The sequence below is a fragment of the Equus quagga genome, chromosome 8 (assembly GCF_021613505.1).
Source record: "Equus quagga isolate Etosha38 chromosome 8, UCLA_HA_Equagga_1.0, whole genome shotgun sequence".
Lineage (NCBI taxonomy): Eukaryota > Metazoa > Chordata > Mammalia > Perissodactyla > Equidae > Equus > Equus quagga.
In genome coordinates, this window is record NC_060274.1 from 35,383,692 (window position 1) to 35,408,801 (window position 25,110).

The window sequence follows — 25,110 nt, forward strand, 5'->3', positions numbered from 1 at the left end:
AAGCAGTAACCATGCAGCAGTAATGAGCTCTCCCTGCACCTGTACTGTGACATCAAATACCATTTCTCACTAAAAGACTAGGGCTTAATTACCAAATGGCTGAATCCAGGAGTGGGAAAGGGATGGCCGAAGTCAATAACATCTCATGTTGCCTGAAACCAACAAAGCCACGAGCGACAACTGAGGTCATGTCACAGGATACAGGAGCCAACTCACAGAGTCTCTCACTGTCCGCAGAGAGGACAATGTGAGCACAGGAAGACCAACACCTACGCAAACATGTTAAGGACATAATCTATAAAAACACACAGACTCACTGATGAAACTCAAAATTAGTATGTCACCTGTGGAAGTTGCTAAGGCACCATCTGATTGTTCTGAAAAGGGAAATAAAAAAGAATCAAACATTTACTTTGCCATTTCTGTACAAACTGTACTTCAGGATAAGACAGAGCTTATGAATGAAAGTTCTTCTTTATGCGAGTGTTACAACCAATAAATGCAGAAGTATCAAAGTTGGGAAATTGCCATCCTGCAACCCTAATGATGTCCTGGACTAGACGACCACCAACAATGGCTGTACAGCTCTGCCCAGTACACTGGCTCGCTCTCTCCAATATTCTATGTCTCTGTCTCCGCCTTGCTGTCTCCATCACTCTTCATATCCCTCCATCTCTCCTTCTCTAGGTCCACACTCTTTGTCTCTGCTTCCTGTTTTCTCCATCCCTCTCTGCTTTCTCTCTACCTCTCTTTCCAGCTCTGTCTCCTTCTCCTTCCCTACTTCTCTTTCTCTTCTTTCCTACTATCTCTCTCCTTATCTGTCTATATTTCTGTCTCTCTGTATCTATCTACCTATCTCTACTACCTCTCTTTTTCTATTTCTCTACTTGTATCTCTCTTATCTATGTTACATTTTCTCTCTATCTCTACCTCTCTTTCCATTTCATTTCATATCATGATCATAACAGCTACTTTAAATTCTCTGTTATCCCCAAGTCTATGTCATTCCAGGATTGGCATCTGCTAATGGCTTTTCCATTGTGAGATGTTGAGGTTTTCTTGGTTCTCCACATATTGAGTAATTTTGAATTGTATCCTGCACATTTTGAATATTATACTAAAGGCTCTAGGCAGTGTTTATATACTACGGGGAATACTGAGTGCTTTGTTCAAAGGCAACTGACCCAGTTAGGGGTTGCAAGTTCCCACCTGCTTTTGGTGGGCAGTTCCCATCAGTGCAGCTTTCAAAGCCTTTGCAGTGCTACTCAGATCTGTCCTGTGTGAGCACCACCCAGTGGCCAGTCTAGGACCTGGGCCATGGTTTACCCCTGATCAGTTTGCAAAGCCAATGGTAGGCTGTTTAGGGTCATATCTATGACTGTGCAGCTAGGGGGTAAACCCAGTTGTTCAAACACCATTGTGCAAAATTTCTTTCTCATACTCTCTCCTCTTTACAATTTCTACAACACTTTCCAATTCACAGGGGTCCCCCTTCCCTTTCTCTGGCCAGATAATTGGGGCTTTGGCATTCTTGCTCTTCTGTGCCTTTCCTGAAACTGTATCCGCCTTCGGGACCAAGCAGGGAGAGGATGAAGAGAGGACGAAAGCCACCAGGATGCTCTCCTTCCTCAGAGACCTCAGAGCAGGGGCTATGGTTGCATTAAATGAGAGACACAGGGCCAAATGTGCTCAGTGCAAATTTTCCAGCCTAGAGCTCACTGCTTGCATTGTGAATTCTCAGCTCCTCAATCAAGAAGTGTAGTTTATTTCCAGATTTTTTAATATGGGAGGAAGTTATGGGAATACAGTTCTGAGTCTAGGCCTTAAGAGGCCTAATGCACTTCTGCTAGCTCGCTGGACCCTCACCATTATCATGAGAACAAGTCCAGGCTGGCCAGTTGGAAGACGAAATACCACATGGAACAGAGCTGATTCATTCCAGCCCAGGCCACCTTGACCAGCCAACCCCCAGCCAACCCATCAGTTGACCAAAACTTGACCGTGTCCAACCGAAATCAGGTGAGCCTGGCCCAGGTCAGCGGAATAGCCAGCTGATCAATGGCTTTGTTAGAATCAATAAATGGTTGTCATTTTAAGCTACTAAGTTTTGGGGTAATTGTTACATTATTGTACAATAGGATAGAGAGAGAGAGAGAGAGAGAGAGAGAGAGAGATAGATAGATAGATAGATAGATGAAAGATAATTAGACGGACAGCAGTAGAAAGATAATATGTACGTAAAGGAAAAAAGAAAGTTAGAAATATATGCAGGTAAATAAATGTGTAACGATATATAAATATACAATTTGTAACAATATGCATATAAAAATGCATATATTTCCTACTTTCTCTCTCTCTATCAATATCTGCCTCTGTTTCTGTATATCTAGCTCTGTCTTCCTAACTCGATCACACTTGGTGTGCCCACATATATCGTTTATCTCTGTAGTTCTGTCATTCTCTCTTTCTCCCTCTATCTCCAGTTATCTCTTACTGTCTTTCCCTATTTCTCTCTCTCTGTCTCTGTATGTGTCTATCTCTGTCTCTGTATATCTACTCCTCTCTCTCTCCCTCTCCATCACTGTATTCATATCAAAGTCTCTCTCTACTCTCTGTTCTTTTTATCTCTCTATCCATCTTCCCCCTTTCTTGGCATCTCCTGTTTTCCATCTCTCTATCCCTGTGTCTCTGTCAGTGTCCCTCTCTGTCTTTTCATTTCTCTGTCTCTGTTATTATTTCTCTCTCCTTCTCGTTACAGAGACCTATCCTTCTCTATGTATAGTTCTCTCTCACTAACTCTTTCTATCTCTGTACACCACTGCCTCAGTCATTCTCTCTTTTTCTCTTGTTCGCATTCTGTTCTCTATCCCTCTTTATCTTTGCTTCTATTACTAATTTCTATGCTATCAGTGTCTCTGTAGCTCTCTCCCCTTTTCTCCTATTGACCTGCCTCCCCTTCCCTCCCTTTCTTTTTATCTCTTCCTCTTTCCTGGTCTCCTGGGGGGCGTGTGGCATGCAGGCAGTGTGTCTGGTCAGCTCGCTATGATGGGAGAGTGAGTCCAGGCTCACAAATGTAACTCTACTTCTTCTGCTTCCGCTGATTATTGTACCTGTCACATATCAAGAGATCAGAATTATTATGATGATAATAGAAGAGCTGTCAAAACATCGCTGCCTTGGCGAGAAGCATATAACGTACAGTCTATTGCTTACATTTCTATTTCACCTGGCCATGACGTGTTATCTAGCAGCAATATGGGAACAAGTTTGTTTATCATGAATTATTGGAATTTCTTATGGTTTCCTGAGCTCTGAAGGAATGTCTAACCTCTGTACTGTTTTGTGACCACAGTGAGGCATCTAAATAGTGTTTGTAACGAGTTCTGTTGAGGCCCATACCTCCACATCAAGAGCATTTGGAGAAAAGCCTGGGTATTTAATATATGTTTATGGGATAAAGTACCATGTGTGTTCTTTGGAAGATTCTTATAAGGGTGTCAGTGACACTGAATTATACAGTGTATGTTCTTTCTATAGAAGATTAAAGAAGCTATTGGTGAACAACATCTTCATACAGTCAGTCTGGGCTGGGACATGGATGGGAAACAGTGACTCTAATGTAAATCATTCCTCATCATGTGGGACTAAAGTAGAAGTTGACAGTGGAGGAGAGAGGAAGCCACACCAGGTGGACAAAGGGGCCCAGTTCCTGTCCCCGGGCCCTGTGCTGCTCTGTGCCGCCCTGCAGCTTCCCAGACAGCAGCAGCATCTCCTGCCTGTGCTGGAGCAGGGCTGGGCAGGCACAGTTTCCAGGAAAGCTGACTGTAGCCCAGAACCCTCAACGAAAGCTTCGCATCCTGTCTGCTCTTCCCACAGGAGCTGTGGCTGCCAGGTGCGTGTGGTCTTCAGGGAACTGCAGGTTCTCATGTGCTCCACGTGGTGCCAGCCTTCCAGAGTTCCTTTCCTCGTGAATGGACCAGTCATGGGCTCAGCATGGGAGCCCAGCTCCCTGGGCAACCAATGATGTAATCCGATACAGTGAGCTGAGGGGAGATGGTCCTTCTCAGGAAGGAGCTGACAAAAAGGACACTTTGGATTTGGAGAGTTTGCCATGAGACCTTGTCATTCTGTGAGGATCAATTGCTTTGAAAAAGACAGCATGACAGCTCAAGTCCAAGCACTGCCACTCGGAGGTTGTGTCCTGGGAAAATCTCTGTAAGTGGGAATAATAACACTTCCTCTGGATTCATCATCCACCACGTGCCAGAGATGGTGCCAAGTTGTTTGTTTCTCAGATAAATGCTAAGTCAGTCTTAAGTACCATAATTCTTATAACAATTTAATCCTGATAAAATACTTCAAAGTAGTTATAATCAATGACACATGATAGATGAGATCTTCGAAAGTTTATTAAAAATTTCACCTGCTCAGGGTCAATTAAGTTGTAGTATATGGAGCCTGGATAAAACCCAAGTCTAAGAAATTCAAAATCCGTGTCACCATCCATTTATTCTACACAGAAATCAATGTATGTAGAATTTTTTTTAAAAACTGTAAAGTGTAAAGGACTATGAAGAAAATTTCAGAAAGATTGCAGAAACCCAAGAATAACTCTCAATGCCAGTAGGCAAATAGTGGAAGATATTCCTGAAGAGCTTTCATTCAATTAATAGGGGTGGACCTCAAAAGGTTTTAGAAATTTTTTCTAGCACTTTTGAGTTGAATTGATCACATTTTGTAAAGGTTAATTTTGTGAGTCATAACAGAAATCACTGATCCATGAAATGATTACAAATATCCTTTGCTGAATGTCAAACAATGTGCATATTTATTCCTTCCTTGCAAACATAAAGTAGGTGTCACTGATCCCATTTTGCAGTTGAAACAGAGGATTAAGGATGTTAAGTAACTTAACTCATGATTGCCTAGCTAATAAGGAGCACACCAAGATGTTAAACCACATCTTCCAGTCTCCTGGGCCTGTGCTCTAAGTTACCTGTTTGGCTGTTTGTGATTCAGGGGTTAATTTCTGTCCTCATTGCGCCATTTTATTTGAAGGCAATATATGATGTTATACTTCTATTTCATTTCAATTCCCTGCCTCCTGCTTAAAAATTACAGTATTTTGATTATTTAGTTGCTTACACTACCTTCTAGCACCCCTCCTGGCTATTTTCAATTAATTTTTGTGTATGGAGGAGCTAAGGAGCTAAATTCATTCTTTTGAGGCAGCACCATTTGTTGAAAAGACTGTCCTTTTCCCATTGACTTAACTCAGCACGTTCCTCAAAAACTTGTTGACCATAAATATAAGGGGTTATTTCATGTGAGCCCTGGGTCTGCATAGCTTAGTGGTAGCCAGTGATCAGATGGAGATTGTGTTCAAGTGCCTTGATTAAGACTCCCATCCTCTGCCAGGTGAATTTGTGTATGTATTGGGGAGCACATTCGAAGTTCAGGCCATTTTGAGTCTCTCTCCACTTGTACTTTTTGCTGTGTCCTTTCACGTCTCCTTTCATATGCTCACAGCCTCAGGGTTGACCAGGAGTATTTGGCTAGTTCATGTTTTTTGGGTCTCTGCTGAGCATTCACACAGCGTCAGCCAAGCGTGTGCTTGCTGCAGCCATGACCACAACTTCAAACCAGCAGAGCCTCTGGTCCTTCCTGCTTGCACACCACTGAGTTTGTCAGTTCACCATCACATTCTTTTGATCCCAGATGATATGAGCTCCCTTCAACCGTGCACATTTTCTGCCCTTCCTCAGGGCCTGTCCTCAACTGAAGAACCTTCATACCCATTGAGCTGGGTGTTGGGAGGTGGGAAGGAATGTGAGCAGTTCCAAGCAAGAACACCACTGTTGTTGCCTGAATTCTGCAGTTTTTCAAGCATAAGCACTTCTCAGATTGTTGGATGCCTGTGGTCATTTCCTAAGTGCTGAAATGGTTAGCTTTTCCTCTAGTCCAGTGTTATAATTGCTTTTCAAAATGAGAATTACTGACCTCCTCACTTGACCAGAGCCCGAAGGCCTTGCTAGCATTCGCCTTTATATTATGTAAAGTGTACATACTATTATGTTTTAATTAAAAATCGGCTTTATTTAGGATTCCCTAATAATTCCAAGATGTGTCAGCTCACTGTGGCTGCAATACCATTATCCTGACAGGTGGGAAGTGAGACCAGAAACAGGAAGACGTGGTCTGACCGTTTTCCTCAGACTCCTTTCAAAGGGAGAAGGCAGTTAAACCACCCCAGTGTCTCTACGATTTACAGCAGTTTAATGGCTGGAAAGGGAAGCCTTCCAACCGCTATATCTTTGTCTATTTATTTCACCACAAACGTAACCTGAACTGTGTGACATTGATGAGGTTAAGATGTGAGACACAGTCTTTTCTTAGGATCCTCAGCCATTCTTTCTCCTGTACCAGGTTTGTTCTTTGCTGTAATCCAGGTAGACATTCTCATAAGAAAACGTCCCTCCTGAAGTGTGTTCTCTGACACGAGGAAAGCACGGGAGGCAGTCTGCTTCTGAGTGTGAGGAGGTCACATCCCTGACCTGCTGCCTCGGTCTTCTCACCGCTCCTTTTCACTTCCTTTCCCTGATTATGAGAGTAATGCAAGCTTTTTGCAAAAATGTGGAAAGACAAAAGATTACCTGTTCCTCACACGACTCGGCAACAACAGTGTGACAGTTTAGTTTGTTTCCTTCTAGTTTGTGTTTGTAATTTACACAATTGTGGTCATTCTGACCATATTAATTATACTATGTTTTAAAAATTAAAGAGTCATTTCCTGTTTATTGTAGAAATTTGGGAATCTCCAGAAATGTATGTAAGTAATCTGGTTATTTTCTTTTAGTCTTTCTCATTTGTATATTTATATTTAATTTTTATCAACCATGATCTTATAATACATACAGTTTCATTATTACATATTTGCTTTTACTTTACAGCACATGCATTTTGTATGTTGTTATAAACTACAAATATAATTTTAAGTGGACAGAAAATATTTCATGGGAATATAATCATTATTTAGCTTTTCTTCTAATCTCACACATTTAGGTTTTTCCTCATTTTTGGAGGGACAATCTACATAGTGGAAAACAAGTAATATTTCCTCAGAGATGTAGCCTAATGAAATAATTTCACAGTGGAATGTCTGGGCAAAAATGAATGAATCATATAAGACAGTGACCCTCAATGGTTGTAACAGCGGTCGCTGGCAACAGCACAGGAGAGACCATGTGGCATGGCTGTCAGCATTAGGAAGCCCTCACTGATCTCTCATTGGGGACAGTGATTTCAAAAATATGTAATTAAGTTATTTGTACCAAAACTCAATTATTTGCACTTGAAAAACATGCCCAAGCTTTTTAGCAAAGTTGTGGGAGACACATAGCAGTGGATAATAATGCTTGGCTTGTATGAATATTTTAAGAAATACATAACTGTATCCATTTTGACAGGTTAGTGAGAATGATAGATCCTGATTTAACAGCTTTGATCCTACAAAAATCAAAGTGTAACTTTATTTATTACCCAGGCCCAGCCAGTGTGGATCCAGGGTCCACTCCAGCCCTGCACTGGGATGTCTCTCAAGTGCTCTGGAGTCTCAGAGATGAAGGACGTGATCATCAGAGCAGCAGCTCGTGCTGGGCCTCAAGGTGGGCACGTGGGTGAATCCCTCCAGGTCATCACAGGAAATAGTTCATCCTCAGAGACACAAGCAAATAAACTGAAGTCAACTGTAGCAGCAGCCACTCTGCCTAATTGTTTAGTCACAGAACGGAGAGGTGGTGGATGGACTCGGAGTCGTGGAGAAGCAGAGGCGGCCGGAGTCGTGGTGGGTGGAGGCCCTGGGCTGCAGCAGAAGCACCCGACATGCTGCGGCCCCTTCTGTCCACAGCAGTGGTTGGACATGATGCAACAATGTGGGCATGTGAATAGAAGATCCTCTTCTAAAAGTCTTAAATAAATTCTGTGTGGCCACGCCCAGGGTCCTTCAAGTATCTGCAACACAGCTCATTTTCACGACACAGAGGTGTTGTAAAGACATAAGGCAATGTGGCATTTTGCCTTTACACTACATCTCAAACATTTTTGTGTTCTCTCCTTTCTATTGTGAAAAACCCTCACTGAGAGTCACTGCAGGAAAAAAAGACAAGATGGGGTCTCTCTCTTGAAGATCAAAACGGTGACATGCATTCCTTACTTCATTGACCAGCAAATAAAGAATTTATTTATTGTCATACCTCACAGACACTGTCCCACATCTGCATACATTTAGTGGCCTGCCTGTGGCTGGTAAGATAATGGAGTGATCCATCTTCTATTTGGTGAGACCGATTCTGATCTGTTAATGAAGAGTTACAGGAAAGTCTTGTGCTGCATTCCTAATCAGCAGACTTCTTAATATATAGGAATGACACTGTTATATTAAGCAAAATACCTTTTTATTTTGATTCACGGAATGGAATTTTTTGGTTTACTGTTTCGTATTTCTTTTGTATTTCTTTTTTAACAGCCTGCATTTAATCCCTTGTGTTTTTTAACTCATCCACTTCCGAGTTCCTAAAATTTTAAAAAGTAATAAAATCCAACATATCAAAATGATTAGTTTTATTTCCTTTGATTTGCATTATGTGTTCAGCCTAAAATGTTGGAATTACAAAAGCAGGTAAGGAAGGATTGTGAATACCTATAGAAGATCACCAGATGTTTGGTATTACTTTTATCATGAAACAGTATCTTTCTCCTAAAGTATGGTTCAGAAATAATCTGCATACTCCTATTTTGAACCCACACTATGAAATCGTTGCCATCATTTTCCCTTTTTGTTTAGCTAATTTGAATTAAAATGAACTGAATTATATAGTGAGCTATTTTTTCCAACATGAATATTCACCTCAGTGCTTCATGGGATGGCAGCCTGTCAGTTTTCTTTCATTGTTCACTGAGGCGTTCAAGAACAACTCAGTTGTGTGTAGTGGGAATGGTGTTGGTTTGGTGGAAATTAGCCATTTGTGCAAATCTAATCAATTCCATTTGTACTTGTTCTAAGAATGGGCCAAATGACAGAAATGCAACTAGGAGGCTGGGTCCTAATGACAAAGAGCTTCTTAGGGAGAAAAATGCAGTGAGGAACAGCTCCAGGGTCTGCCATGGGCCTGAAGCCTTAGGAACTCAATGGTGTTACCACATCAAGAATGTCCTGTCTCAAGAGTGGAGTCACATATACACCCAGCCCACAAATGATGCTTAAGCTGGACGTCAGTGTATTAATCTAACCTGGGAAAGAGCTCTCCTCCAGACATGCTGAGCTCAACTAGTAGATGCAGCCAATCCTCAGAGGAAGCCAAGCCTCACCCAGAAGTTGGCTGTCAGAGCACAGACCAGGAAGAATCATGCTCTGCGTATCATTTTTTCAATAATGCTTTCTGGTTAATTTTCCATTTCTTTAAACAATCTACATTTTTTGAAGATGCGTAGTAGATGAGTATATGACATACTTTAGTTTATTTTTTAGTTTTGGGGGAAACTTTAGGTTAACTTGGGGCTGCTATAAATGATGCTATAGTGAGTAAACATCCTTGCACATAAATCTTAGTACATGTGGTTCATTTCCTTAGGAAATTGATGGGTGGAATGGTAGGGACACTTTCCTGGCTACAGCATGTTCTCCCTTGTGTGATGGGCTCATTGACAGCCCCTCACTGCATGTGATCTGGTACAGCAGCACTGGAGCTCAGGAGATACTTCAGTCACTTGCTGGCCTCCACCTCAGTGCATATTAGAATTACTGAAGGAGGTTTTTTAAAGTCTGATGCCTGGCTGTGATGAAGTCTGGGCCTCAGTGATTTTTAAAGGCTCCTAAGGGCCATCACCAATGGCCTAGAGGTTAAATTTTGGTGCCCTCTGCTTTGGTGGCCTAGGTTTTATTCCCTGGCACAGAATCACATCACTTGTCTGTCAGTGGCCGTGCTGTGGCGGGGGCTCACCAAAAAGAAAATAAGAAAAGGAACATTGGCAGCAAGTGTTAGCTCAGGGTGAATCTTCCCCAGCAAAAGCATAAGGGCTCTGAAGAGGAGAGCCACTGATATCATGGATAGAGCAGCAAGGCTTAAGTGAGACACACCTGGAGACATGTGGACTCAGGCACTACTCCACCATTAATCTCGAGCGTATTTCTTAGCCTCTCTGGGACCTAGTCTTCTCATCACTGAGATGAACATGATGCCTGGATGTGGTACACTGAGATCATTAGACATAAATAACACAAACTGCCCAGCAGAATTCCTGATGCTCACCAAGTGATAGGGACTTGCCTTTATTCAAACAAAGCAAAAGACACCAAACAAGCAAAAAGTAGAATAACAACACACGACAGAGTCCATGCATTTACCCAGATAAGATTTCATGGCCAACGAAAATGTTGAGTTTCCACCCTTTTGGGTGAACTGTATCATGTTGGTGTAGTATCTCTGGTTATCTCTTACTACTCCAAATTTCTTTCATTTTTTAATTATTATTTTTTTTTTCCTTGGAGATTGGCACCTGAGCTAACATCTTCTCTTTTCTTTTCTTCTTCTCCCCAAAGCCCCCTGGTATATAGTTGTATATTCTAGTTGTCAGTGCCTCTGGTTGAGCTATGTGGATGCTGCCTCAGCATGACCTGATGAGTGGTGCCATGTCCATGCCCAGGATCCAAACCAGCAAAACCCCGGGCTGCCGAAACAGAGAGCGCAAACTTAACCACCCGGCCACTGGGCTGGCGCATAGTCAGATTTTCTAATTTGCAGTTATAAGGGACTTTGATTAATATAAAGGGGAAAATCAAATATTACTTAATCGTGACCTGCTTGATTGACAGAAAGCCTTCAAAAAGTGAAGTCTCTGAGGGAAAGAATTCTAAACAGTAGAGAGAATTCATAACGGGGAAATTTTGAGAGCTGTTGCCTTGAGATTTCCCTCGGTTACAGCTGAGAAGTGTATGGAGACTCTAGCTCTGTAAAGATATTGAGACATTGAGATTGAGACATGAGTCTCAATTGAGACATGCACATGATTTTCTGGAGTTGTAGTGTTTGTGGGTGTGACAACAATATGAATAAGAGTGCTAATAGTTATTCAGTGATTATTACTGTGCCAGGCACTGTGCTAAGTGCTTCACATGCCTTATCTCGTTTAATGCTCCAGTCACACAGAAGTGAGTTGTATTTTTGAGGATTCCATGTTACAAATGAGCAAATAAGTTTGGGAATATAAGTAACTTGCATGGTCATACCAGTGAGGGCAGAGCCAGCATGCAAAGGATCGTTGTGGCAGATTCAGTGAGATGGGGCATATGGAAAGTACTTTGTAAAAATAATCCACAAAAATAGAAAATAACATCTAGAGAAACAACATAAATCCACCATTGTGGATACTGAAAACATCTTCTCTTCCGGATATCTCAATTATTCTCAGTAAATGAACTCTTTATTACAGGAGCGCAACATTTCAGTGCAATTTTTACAAAGATAGAATGATAGTCCAAGTCACATTTATAGTTCTATGAATATGCAAAACATGAGGTAGACTCATGTACAACATAAAAAAAAGGAGGAAAACATACAAAGATAAAAAATGTGTATAGATAATTGACTCTTGGATGGAGGAAAACACAACCAAAACGATTATTTTGGTTAATCTTATTCTACTAGATGCTTTGTTATCCATATGGATATGGTTCTCATATGCAATTTTATGCACCCAATGAGCTATTGTTTTGGTGGCTATGAAAAGGAGTTTGAAGTACAGGATTTGGAATAAATTCCAATAATGATAATGTTAGAATAATCTTGTTTAGATGTTAAAATATCTTCAAGAACTGACTTTAAGGCATCTTAAAATTCTCTTTCTTTTCCTTAACAGTGACTTACTCATTAAAAGATATATAAAACTCTTTCATTAACATACACTGATTGAGGTAAAAACAATAAAGTAACAATTTTTCATAATAAAATCTGTGTATGTATCCTAAATTCTCTTTCTCAATCAAGGTTGGACAAAAATTTGGTCCAGATTAGTTTTATCTCTTCAAAAACACATCATTGATTTGTGCTCCCATGTTATGTTCTTAGCTTTTATCAAAAACAGAAACTTCCAAGAAACAGCATTAGAAATTTGCTGTACGATAACATTAGCAGAAACGTCCTCATTAGCTCTGTTGACCTGAGGAGCCCATGGGAGACATTTGTCTCAGAAATTAGGTGCCAGGTAAACACATGAGGAACCGGAACTTCTCTAGGATGATCATTACCATGGAACTTGCTATACTTGTTATTTTCCCCTGATCACTAGAAAAATTAGAACCTAATGGGACAGTTCAGCCAAGTGGTTATATTAAACTGATGCTTTGTGTATGTGCTTCTGCTCTGTTTCTTAGCTGTAAAAATAGTAAAGTAAGTCTGTTTTTTAAATATTATGGTAGTTAGTTTGGGGAAAGGATATGAAAAAATACTATAAGAACATAAATAAATACACACGTTACGTTTTCAAAAGCAAGTGTTTTCACTGACATTATTTCATTTGCTCTTCACCACGGCCCCAGGAGACACCAGGGCAAATGTTTGAACCTAATTTGATCACTGGTGAAACTAAAGATCCCAGAAGATACAGAATGCCTTCAGAAATTCAGACTGGTGCCCAGCAAAGGTCTTCACATGTTTTGTTCTGTGCTTGTTCCCCACGGCTTCAAAAGGGCTTGTTAACCACAGGGAAAAGTACAAACTATTCCTTCTTCTGGGCGATCTGGGGCCTTTGGTCTGTTGTGTTCATACCAAGGATTTTAAGTCCTGAGTCTAGTAAGTTACCAGACCACTGCCAGGACTCCTCTGGGACAACCTGCCTGAATCACGAGTGACTCTAAGTGATTAGGAAAAGAATGTACTCTCTTTCCTGTAGTGCCTCCTTCTTGGGACAGTAATTCTTCCGGGGGTACTCATCCAAACGTCCCATCCGGGCCTGGCACAGGCCAGTTCTGGAATAAATGTTTGTTGAGTTGAAATTACCAATGGCAAGAACACTCGTTATGTAGGATGGAAGTATGTGTGTGCACATTAGCCTAATCCAAACTGTAATTATGAAATTTTACTATATGGTGGTATATAAAATACAAATATGGGAAATCTAAGAACACAATAAAACTGCAATGGCCAAATTATTCTATTTTTTATTGAGCTGCGATTTGGCTCCCTCAAATGAACACCATTTTGTCCCTAGTGGGCTTGTTTTGGGGTTGTACTCTGAGTATAGCAAGGTGAAAGTGAGTGACTCTGCTTGCTGAGTGGACCATTGCTGGAAGACATATAATTGTTCTTATTTTCTGATTAATGCAGATCTTAAAAAGGGAATCTCTGTTAGAGCATATCTTGTGTGCTAATTTCTTAGGTGCTTTCATGTATCTCATTTCATTTAATACATACAACCACCCTAAGAAACATCACTGAGGGGGCCAGCCCCGTGGCCAAGTGGTTAAGTTCACACCCTCTGCTTCAGCGGCCCAGGGTTTCCCTGGTTCAGATCCTGGGTGCCGACATGGCACCGTTCATCAAGCCATGCTAAGGCAGCATCCCACATAGCACAACCACAAGGACCTACAAATACAATATACAACTATGTACTGGGGGGCTGTGAGGAGAATAAAAAAGGGAAAAAAAAGACTGGCAAAAGATGGTAGCTCAGGTGGCAATCTTAGAAAAAAAAATCACTGAGATCTTAATACTTTGCCATGTGAAACTGAGGCTGAGAAAAGTTAAGGAAATTTTTCTTTTTCATGTTCCAAAACATATGCTATCTTAATTCTTTGGAGAAATAAGGGAATATTTATTCCACCAGTGAATGGAACAACATTTAAGAAAGATTTGTATTTGTTTGTTTTCCATTAATACTTGACAGAAAAGGTGGGATATCCCTCTGAAAAAACGTGTTCCGGAAGGTTACATTTACATATACGTACCTTCGTTCACTGAAGGAAAAGGAATCTCTTGGTCAACCCCTCCTTTATTTTTCTCGTGTTGGACGATACATTTGTGTTCTTTATCCATTGACTTTCCAGTCACGGTCAGCCAGCTGAGTTTCACGTATGTGTTTCATGATGTGTCTTCATGGTATTGCTCTGCTGGGATTCTAGAATTGTATTGCCACTCTTTTCTGTCCAATATACCTTGATAACATAAGGGAAGAATTTCTCAAGAAGACAAAGGTATGTCCCAGTCTTATGGAGGTTTATTTCAGCAATTGATGGAAGAAAAACAGTGGGTTTGGGGGAAATGTCTGCAGGAAGGTGTCTATCTGTGGGGGAAATGGAATAGCAATTAAAAAGAATCGTTAGAGAAGCAAAAATATTGTGTGGTTTGGAACAACCTATCACATAGTAAAAAGACGAAAAGCTGCCATTGAAGAAGTGCTTACCATAGCCTTTCATACACAATACGTTGTGAGGTGTTTATTCTTCTTATTTTCAATGGAAAAAGAGGTTCCAAAAGTTATGTGACTTGCCCAGAGTCATGGTTGGTAAGTGGCAGAACCTGGATTACAACTTGGCCTTTGTTCTTTCGCCACATGCTAAGATGGAGTATGACTTTTAACCACTCCATTTCAAGGCATCTAACATTAATGAACACACGTATTTTTTTAAATCGCTTATGTTCTACCATAGTGAAGCATGTTTTCAAGGTGGGTGGGTGGGTGGCAGGGATGGGGTAGGAGATCAGGTAAATTTGATGATCTCCCTACACAGGAGAATATTTGGTCCCTTCTAAAGTACTTCTCTTTTCCAATCCTGTGAATTTTGTAACTTAGGCTCTTTTGGCCCATTAACACTTTCTCACATTCTGCAACTCTGTGAAACCTCATTTTTCATTTAACTCTTTCTGGAATGCACCATATTTGTCTTATTTGCCATAAAAATAAATATCCAGAGGAAATTTTTCACTTTTTTGAAAATAGTACGTGGTCACTTGTTAACGGGAATCCATTTCCATGTGCACTTGACAGTCAAGTTGACCTTTCAGCTTCAAATGTGGATGCCATGCCCAGTTCTGAGGCGATGGAGTTCTCTTACTTGATGTCTAATTTTATATAATATCTCAGTGTCACAACTGAACCACCCCAGATTTTTGAGTAGGACAATATTAAAGCTGCACCTCCAAATTATTTACGGTGGCTTGAATTTAGAATCAAAACAGTAATATTTTGAAAATTCCTATTAACAAATTTATTATTTTCATTAATGCTATTATATTAATCTTATCAAGTAATGTACTCGTCAGAATTTTATTTCACTTTAGAATATGTTCACCAAAAGCACATTTTATTTCGGAATTTCTTGAAGTTTAAGCATGATGAAGAATACACCACATTTTGACTCTCAATGTCTCCTCCAAAATTTGTACCTATCCTATAAGTCTGCTGAACTGTTTCAGAGCTCCACTGTTTCCTTTATCATCACCTGCTGAATAAAGTATATACATAACTGGTGTGATGTTAAATGTCACAGTTCCAGAGTCTCTTGCAGACAAAATGTCAAAATATATAACAAAACGTCGTAGTTTACAAAGGCACGTGATTTGGATGCTGGATTGTTAGTTGATTATACATTTATTGCTAATCTAATGATGGGAATTATAAATATAAAACTATACACACTATTCTTACCTCCTATACCTTGTCCTTAGCTAGATTCTTTAAGTTTCATTCTTTTCAGGATAAAATGAAACTTGCATTTCCATGACTCCTCTGCTGCAGAATGATTGACAGTTGGTGGGGCAACAACTTAGAGTCTGGATTTAGGAACTGACTTCCAGTCTCAACTTTCAGCCACTTTGTAGTAAATCTCCAGAGAGTCTTTACCCTTGAAATTATTTGCAAAATATTTCATTTATGCATTCTTCAGGGCAGATGGTCAGCTTCTTAAATAGTTAGTCTGTAACAGTGTAATAGAAGCAAATTTGAGTCACCCATTAAAATTAAAAATCAAATTAAAAATTTTTAGCTGCTGCATAAAAAAGAAAAAGAAGAAACATGTCAAAGTAATTTTAAAACCTTTTAAATTTATTCTGAGATGTCCAAAATACCATTTCAACATGCAGTCAACATAAAAAATTGTAATGATACATTTTACTTTTCTTAATTTCAATACGTGATTTGGATTGTACACATGCAGTCCCTCTCAGCTTGGACTATTGGTCTTGCTACATTTCGAGTGCTCGATAGCCACATGTGACTGGTGGCTACTGGTTTTACCAGCACAGATTCTCCACCAAATGCTTCAGAAACACTGAACTGGATGATCTTTGGAAAGGCCCCTCTGACTAGACAGCTCCCTGGGTCTGCGTCAGCCTGTGCTGACCAGTGGCTCTTTAGTTTCATTGTTATCTGCAGCTGACTGGTGGAGGCGGCATCCGGTAGTGTCTAGGATGCTGAGTGATGACCCCAGGGGAACCAAAGGGCCCCAGAGGCGGTGGAAGTTTCCATGCCTTGACCGAGTAGGGAGTGCGTGTGCTTTTAGCATGGGATACAGGCCGGCTTGTGGGGCTGTTCTTGTTCCGGGCAGTGTAGTAGTACATGCCTGAATCATGCTTCCCTCCCCTCACCACCAATGGGATATGGCTGGTGCTGTCCTTTCCTCCATAGTGGTGACTTTGTCTGCTTTTAGGAATGAATCCCACTGCACACCTGCCTTGAACATGGCTAGTCGGAAGAGTCTCTCAGGGTCCTTGCCTTCCACTGGCAGTGGTACTAAGTGTCTATACCTGACTGTGATGTGGGCCATGCATGGAAGGATGGCTAAGCTGAGCCAGAATGACCATGCATGCCACCACTGAGGCCAGCTGCGGCAGCCTGCCTGGCGCCCAGTAGCCTGCAAGGGAGACAGCATTGAAGCAGGTGCAGTGAGGGCCTCAGAAACTTCCTGTGCACCCTGCACTGGTAAAAGGGGTTGCAACTACCAGGAACAGGAGGGCCTACAGGAGGGCAAGGTGGCCTGGCATGGCTCTGTGTCTTGGCCAGGTGGGGTGAATCCAGAGTGAGCTTTCAGGAGGATCTTCACCTTGGTGGGTAGTGGAGGCCAGGTTAGGACCTGAGCTGCTGCTTCCCCTGGGGCACAAGGAGGTGACTGATGAGAAATGAGGGAGGGAAGGGCCCTAGAGAAAAGAGACAGAATCTAACCACAAGGGGAGGGAGGGATGGTAAATGGAGAGAGCTCTGAGAAGCCTAGAGAATGCTGGTGGAATAATAAAAGCAGTAATAGCATTCTTTGATCGGATATCAACTACACTCTAGCACTGCACTAACTGGTTTACATTCACTGTTTTATTAAATCCTGAACATAGTCCTGTGGGATAAATATTCTTATCGTAAGTTTAGTAGTAAGGAAAGTGGGACTCATATATTAAATCACTTCCCCAAAGTTTCACACTGTAAAAGACGACATGAGTGGAGTCGTATTAAAACAGAGCAGAAGCAGACATTTCCGAGGAATTGCCTTGCTCATTTTCTTTTCTTTATCTTCCAAACTGGACCAAACTGCCAGCATTCCAAGCAGTCAGTAAGGACAAGAGTGTCCTGTTTGTAAGAACTGATGAAATTGGACTTTACTGATGATCAAATCGCTAGCCAATGAATGAAGTAGAAGTCTAGCGTTTTGCCTGATGACAGGATCTCAAGCCAGTCTGTGAAGTACAGTCCTAGCCTTCCCTCATCTGGCACCAATGAACTCTTCTTTAATACAACTTACCTCATCTTCCTCCTTTTTTCCCATGAAAATCCTGAGGCCCTCTGTTTTACATGAGAAACTATTTCGGTTTCTACCAGAATCTGTGCCCTTTGAATTGTAGTTCTTTGATCCCAAATAAACACTTTTCCCTTAAACTGGTTTATGTATTTATAGGCTAAGAACACCTACGGGGAATGAGGTGGGGACATGGAGCCAGGCCTGTCTGGAGACAAATTTCATGCTTCACTTACCTCCTGATTCTAATAGAGCAATGAGTGTGCTGCTTACTTGGGAGGAAGGGACAAGCACAGAAAATCAATCCCCCCCAGAAACCCATGCCCACCATCTGAGCTGCACTGGAGCATTTCACCCAGAGGTCCCATCAGAAGGGGATTTTAAATGCCCTAAAATAACACGATAGCTCTGTAGCCTTGGGTAAGTTACGTCATCTCCTTTTCCTCACCTGAAAAAGGGAGCTCATGGGGTTGCCTGGAGAGGAAACAGGATGATGTGAGCAAAGCATGTAGCCCAGTCCCAGACGCACAGAAATGCCCAGGACACGGTGGGATTGTTGTTCACCTCAAAACTGCCAGGTTTCAGTAGATGACCTCAGGGGTTCACGTAAAGTAGAAATTATGGGGAATATTACCATTTCAGAGAATCAGGGGGGTGTGTGCGTGTGTGTGTGTGTGTGTGTGTGTGATTAGCCAAAGGAGGAAGCCTAAATTAAGCCAGGAGGCAGTGAGGGTCAGGGGTCAGGACCAGGTTCTCCCATTCCAGCACCTTATCCTCGGAAATGGTAAGACAACGCATTGTGAAGGATCGGAGAGGAATGCATCTGAAATGAAGCTTTGATAAATAAAGGTAGTGCTCACTTCCAGTTGAAAGGAAGATTCCTTTCCAGGTACATTAATTATACACATGGCCTCCTGGGTATAGTAACGCTAGTTAGTTGTACTAATTATACCCTGAAAGCCAAGAGGAGCAAGCAGTTGGAAAGGGGAGTCACCTGGTGAGGGAAGTTGTGGGTCCTTCAGCATGGACCACCAGACCCAGTTCCTGAGCTCCTCTTCTAAAGTAAAAACTGAAAGTCAGACCTGCTCAGCTATAACCAAGATTGAAGGCTCAAGTGTCCCCAGATGTAGGGTTTGGGGTTGTGCTGAGTTGATGAGATGTTGGGAAAATATAAAGCAATAGAATAATTTGTTAAAAGAATATTCAGGGCTATCATTTATACCTTCCGCACGTATCCAGCCCATTTGTGGCAAAATGTTAAGTGGAAAAGAAACTGACAATTGTGGTGACATCTGTATAGCAAAAGGACATGTGAAAAGAGTCTCAATATAAATGGGAAGAAATTGGGTAGGGAGAAATTGGGTGAGCTGTTTTCTTTCTATTTTTCTCTGTTTCCTAGATTTTCACCAATAAGAAAACATTGCTTTGGGTGAGACCATCCATTGTCATTTATGCTTTTATTAAAATAAATTTTATTTCACATTACCACCTTTGAATACTGTGTTTCTCTCAATTACTATAAGCACTTTTTTCAATTACTGCTCAAATTAAAGACTCAACAACTATTGATAATAACCTACCATAGATTTTAATAAAGGCTTCCCCTCACCTCCAGCCAAATACTCTTTTCAGTGTGACAAATTATAAAAATAATACAATATAGTAATGAGTTTGATACACTTATTCAAGGGAACACAATCCATGGACTCAGGAGTACAGTTCCTCACAGTGTTTCCAACACAAACACAGGTTTGTTTACCTGTTGCACAAGAGGAGCCCGAAAACTGGACGCCAGGATTGTGGACAAGGAAAGAAGTTTATTTCAGGTGACATCAGCCAGGAGACAGGAGTCAGCATTCAGATCCATCTCTCTGAAACACAGGAGGCAAGGGGTTGTAAAGGTTGTGAGGAACATGACTAAGCACAGGGAGAGGGGTGATGAGATAAGGGAGTCTGCAGGTTGATGTCCTTGGCTGTCTGCTTCCATGATGGATGGTGGATTCCGGGGCCATGAAGCTGAGGAGTTGGGGTCTGGGAAGCTTTCATTTCCTGACATTCTCTGGACATCAGATTTGCTACAATAAATTTCAAGGACCCTTAAGTAGCCATGACTTCAGCACGAGGCCATCTGGGTTTTAGCAATTTGTAACTTCTCTGTGCCTTAAGCAGGGTGAGGTCAGTGCTCTAATCTCAACACTAGTTTCATGCATATGTGAAGCTCAGGGAACCAATAGAAACCAATAATTACATATGAATGCAACTAAAGAAGCAGGGAAAGGGGATGGGTGCATATGGTGTTAATCCCACATATGCTTGGGTTAATGTAGGGGCATCAATATCAGGGCCTGAATCAACAGGCAGTGGAGCCCTCTTCCCAGGGATTGTGGGCAACAGGAGCAAAATGGAGCCTTAGGAACAGCAGTGCAGAAATAGGCAGGATTAACCAGGAAGTGAGCGATTTCCTTATAAAGCCAGCAGTTCAACCAGGGAACAAGGAAAGAGTATTTGGCTTAAGGTGATTGGCTGGGTTTGCATATCTGACCTTATTTAGAACAGGGAAATCATCACAGATTCTAGGCAGCTGGGGACTGACTGGCTGGCTCATATTCTGCATTTCAGATCAAGCGCAGCATTTACAGGGAAAAGAAAATTATTTAAGTGTCAGTTTCCTGACGTGGCACCCTGGGCGGGAGCGGCTCCATCTTGGCCTTAGAAATTTATTTCAACAGATATCATTTGTTCTCCTTTCCTCTACTTCTCTTCCTGCTATGTTGTCTCTGCTCCTCTCGAAGGGGCACTGAAAGGTAATACTCGTCCAAAAGAGACACATTTATAAAATATAATAGACGAAAACTCTTGTTCAGGACACAGTCAATGAGCACCCAGGGCCTTCCCTCTCAACCTTCATGTTGAGTCTGGAGGGTTCTCCTCAGGACCCCCCTGGTCTCCAGGAAAAGAGAAGCAGGTGTTGCTTGAGGGAGCAGGACTTCCTCTCATCCGGGTCTTCCTGCTGCTGCCAGGACTGACACCGCTCTGACAGAGCTGAGCTCAGCCAGCCTGGGAGCAGGGGGTGGGGAGAGCAGATCAGACTCAGGCAGAGGGGTGAGCAGAGACCCAGGTACTAAAGTTTGGACTTTTTCAATTTAACCTCTGAGACCCCGGCAACTTTATCAGACCTGGGACAGTGCTCTTCTGGCCATCACAGAATCTGAGAACTCATCTAATCTGACTTCTTCATGTTAGCCATCTGGAATCAATTAGATGTATACATGAGGACAATTACTAGTGAAATGGACAAGTCTGGAAAACCAAAAAGTAGAAAGCAATTGATATATTTTGATAAGAGGACTGTGGATATGATTTCCTTTCTTTCGACGCCAATTTGCATCTTTATAACACTGTCTATTGAATACATTTTCTTAAAAAACTCATTTGTCTTTTATTAGAATTACTAACCCCATTTTTAAAACCAAGTCATAGGTTTGCTAAAGAAACACAGAAACTTGGACACGTACAGCTGAAAGGGCAACCCTTCCTACGAGAAGCATCGTCGTTTCTCCTTTTTAAAGATGACAGAACAGCTCCCAAAATGCAGGTGGCTCCTTCCACATTACAGGACTATGAGCAGCTGAGGCAGGATCAGAACACCTGCTCCCTCCTTTCTGGTGTGCATACCACACATGGAACAAACCTGTCATTTCAAATTCATCAGCTTCATCCAGAGTACCCAGGACATGTCAGGCAGGGGCCAGGCCCTTTGACAACATTAACCTCATGTTTACAACCAGTAAAGGTAGTGAAACTCTACGAGGCCACACTACTATTCTCAGTCACCAGAAGATGAGGGTCAGACTCCCTGGACATTCCTCACAAAGGTATGTTTAAGCAGAGGACCAAGCCCAAGATTTATCAGGTTTAAGGGTAGTTTCTTTTAAGCAACATGAAAAGACACCATAGAGTGTCCATTCATAAGCCCAGAAATAATTCTGTGAATGAAACAAAGGTGTACATTACAGGGATTATAAGAATTTGGTTTGAAGAAAAAAAGAAGACATTGAGTATGATTTGTCTTAGGCTAAGTGAGGTAAGTCCGGAAATTAGATGAATTTACAATGAAATGTGTTATTGGCATTGGTGTTGGTGGCGCTGTGGTTTCCAAGGTCCGGGCATAAGACAATACATTGGTGTGTGGGGAGAAAGTGTTAGAACTACTATTTGTTTGTATTACATACTTTAAATTGTTTATTTTTGTGTATGTTTTACAATATACACAATGCATTTCTACCATAGTTCATGAAACTTATTACTTTAAAAATAGATAATTAACATACATTGAGAGTTAATTCATGCATAAAATAAAGCCAAGAAAATTTTGAAAAAATAATGCAAGAAAATTTGCTTACAAAAAAGAAAGAATTGTAATAAAGCCATAATAACTAGAATCTTGAATTCTTAACAGAGGAATAGACAAAATACATATCAGCCCCATTTGTACAGGTGAAGTCATGCGTATGCAGTGACTCCACCTCAAGCTGTTTCCTTAGAGAAACTGCCACCTGTAAGTGGACACCTACAGTGAAAAGAAGAGAGAGAGCAGGAAGGGCTGTGTGAGCCTCTGGAACCTTAGTTATCAGACGGGGGACCATGAAAAACAGTGGGAGAAATGATGGATTAGTAAATATTTTAGGGGAGAAATTGGATCTCCACACTCAGATTCCTGCCTTACTCCCATACACAAAATTTAACTCAAAGCAGAGCAAAGAGATAAATGTGCAGAACAAAGCCTAACACTATTAGAAAAATATAAATGAGAATACATCTACGCTTCAAGGTAAGGAACAAGCTTTCTGGAGGCTACAAATTAGTTAAAATACATGGTCCCTGGTACAGTAGGGCAAGTTCAAGCTGGCTCATTTAGTGTAGAGTTCTTCTTGCCTGAGGTCACAGAAGTGAGAAGGGACTGAAGTTTCCACTTGTGGCTCTGGTGGAATTGTCATGGAGAAATGTGATGACCTGTTAGGACAGCAGCATCCAAGATGCAATAAGAGAGGAGGGCTTAGTGTATTGGGAGGAAGCCCAGGGACACCTTTCTAGAATGCATTGTTTTGTCAGGCTGGGAACCGGCCCAGTTCAGAGGGAGACAGTTCATGCTATCTGTTTGTGCTGGGACAGCAGTTCTTACAAATCAATCTGAATAAGAATCAGTGTGGAGGTCATTGAAAAATACACATTTTCAGCCTTTCTCCTAAGAGTCTGGTTGATTTTGTCCAACGTTACCCAGAACACACACTTCTATTCAAGGCCTCATGGGTGCTTCTGATGCAGCTGGTCCATGGACCACAGTTTGAGAAACATTGTTCTAGGAGCTTAAACTCTAAGCTACCGTCAAGCTTAAGAGTTCTGGCAGAAAGTTGCAGGATCCAATACACAAGAGACCATACCAGTGTGAATACAGCATTTCTGTACTTCAATATTAATTTTATATCCTTAAACATGGACCAATATGGCAGCCACAACCCCTTTCCTATATGACTTTTCAATTCAAATATATACTGTTCATTGCCTGATTGTTCAACCAAAGTGTCTTTTAATTTTAATTCTTGAGAAAAAATAATCTGAAAGACTCATTCCAGTTTAGGACTTGGCCATGTCAATGTTGGGGGAGGGGTGAAAGGAGCTTTGGCTTTACTTGTCTAAGACAGAGCAGTTCTGGCTGTGGCTGAACTTCAAAAAGCTGTGAGTAGAACACAATGGTTGGCATCTCTACAAGGATCACTTTATTCCTACACTTTCACTGTCTCAACAGTGCCGTGGTTGGCTATGGTGAGAGAAATATCAGTTTGTCCAAAAGATAAGTCACATAGATACCATCCTGAGGTCTTCCTGAAGCCCAAAGTCTTCATTCCATCATTTCTCATTCTCCTCAGTAAGGTAGGAGCTTCTTTCCCAGCCATTTTCTCTGCATAATGATTGGATAAATGATTCGGTACAACTTGGCTCCCCATATTGCTCCCGGTAGGGTCTTGTATGCTCAGTAATAAACTGTGAGCCCTTAAAGAGCCATGTGTCCTTCTGGCCCCCTACTGGGCAGAACTTCAACCCGCTGGGATTTGTAATGATCCAGGGCCTGGCCAACCCGGATCTTAACTTATCTCTCTCAAAGAAGATCACATCTTAAAGGAACACAGAGACCTTTCACATGAGCTGTTCTTCCTAGGAACACAGTTCACACCAAGGACAGTCCCTCTTGGCAAAACCATAGCCTTTGTCCCCTGCCTATATAAGCAACCCCGTCTCTGCCTGTAGGAAGGAGTGCACAACTCTGTCCAGCCAGCTGCCCCTGGACACTCCCTATACATAAGTCTGAAAATATCTATTTATCTCATATGCCATCTCTGGGTCTCTTCTTCAGTCTCTTCGCACAGTATTCCACACTGCTTGCTCAACTGGGTGTGCAGCCAGGCACTTTCCCAATGTCTTACTGAACAGATCAACTCTAGGTGACCTTGTCTGTCTGAGGAAGCAGATTGAATGAACTCCCCCAGCTCCGAGGAGAGCTGAAAGAATACCCTGTCAACCAGACTCCTTGCCTAAGACCTGGAGATGGGAGACCCATATTTGGGAAAGTGCTGTGGTTCACGTGGGAGGAGGCCAGTGGGATATAAGGTTGGGTTTGGGCACTGAGCTCCGGGTCTCTCTTTGTTCAGAGCACAGTGCAGTCAGGGCAGGAAGGGAGGCAGGGGCTGGTCTACCCTGTGTGTCAAGGCTGCTCTTGGCAACCACAAGCAATGTTTTCAGAGCAGGATACGGGAGATCTGAATCACGGTGCCTCTCCCAGACAGCACAGTAATACACACCAGAATCGCTTTCTTCCAGAAATTTGATTGAAAGTTTATAGGTCCTCCCTGAGCCTTCATAAGCACGGTATTTCCATGAACTGAACCCTGAGTCCATCACAACCTTTGAGCCGGAGAGTTGGTAGTAGAGAAGGCGTTGTGGGGCCATCCTCTCCTGGTATTGGTACCAGTGGACGTAGCTGCTGCTTTGTTTAATATCACAAGTGATTTCAACTGATGATCCAGCCTGCTTGGTGACCAACATCTGTGTCCCTTCCAAGTTGGAAGATACCTGAGTGGCTGCAATGAGAACAACAAAAAGCAATGAGGAAGAACTAACAGAATACCTTAGTAGGGCCTCCCATTGCCAAAAAACAGAAAAAACCCATGAGCATGGAGGCAGCACACTTACCAGGAGCCAGGAAAGCTAGAAGGAGGGCGAGAGCCCACAGCATGCCTTCCTCCTCGGGCCTTAGAAGGAAAGGGACAGACGACAGGAGG

The 25,110-nt window shown here is 41.9% G+C and overlaps 1 protein-coding gene across 1 annotated transcript; it reads right to left on the bottom strand.

The window, feature by feature from the left end:
• Positions 1-3,634: 3,634 nt before the first annotated feature.
• Positions 3,635-25,110, bottom strand: LOC124243293 (immunoglobulin kappa light chain-like). The gene is given in 7 exon segments (XM_046668916.1): positions 3,635-3,792; positions 14,000-14,132; positions 14,135-14,343; positions 19,330-19,371; positions 22,648-22,654; positions 24,614-24,909; positions 25,022-25,110. Coding segments are annotated over 7 exon segments (888 nt in total). The 5' UTR covers positions 25,065-25,110.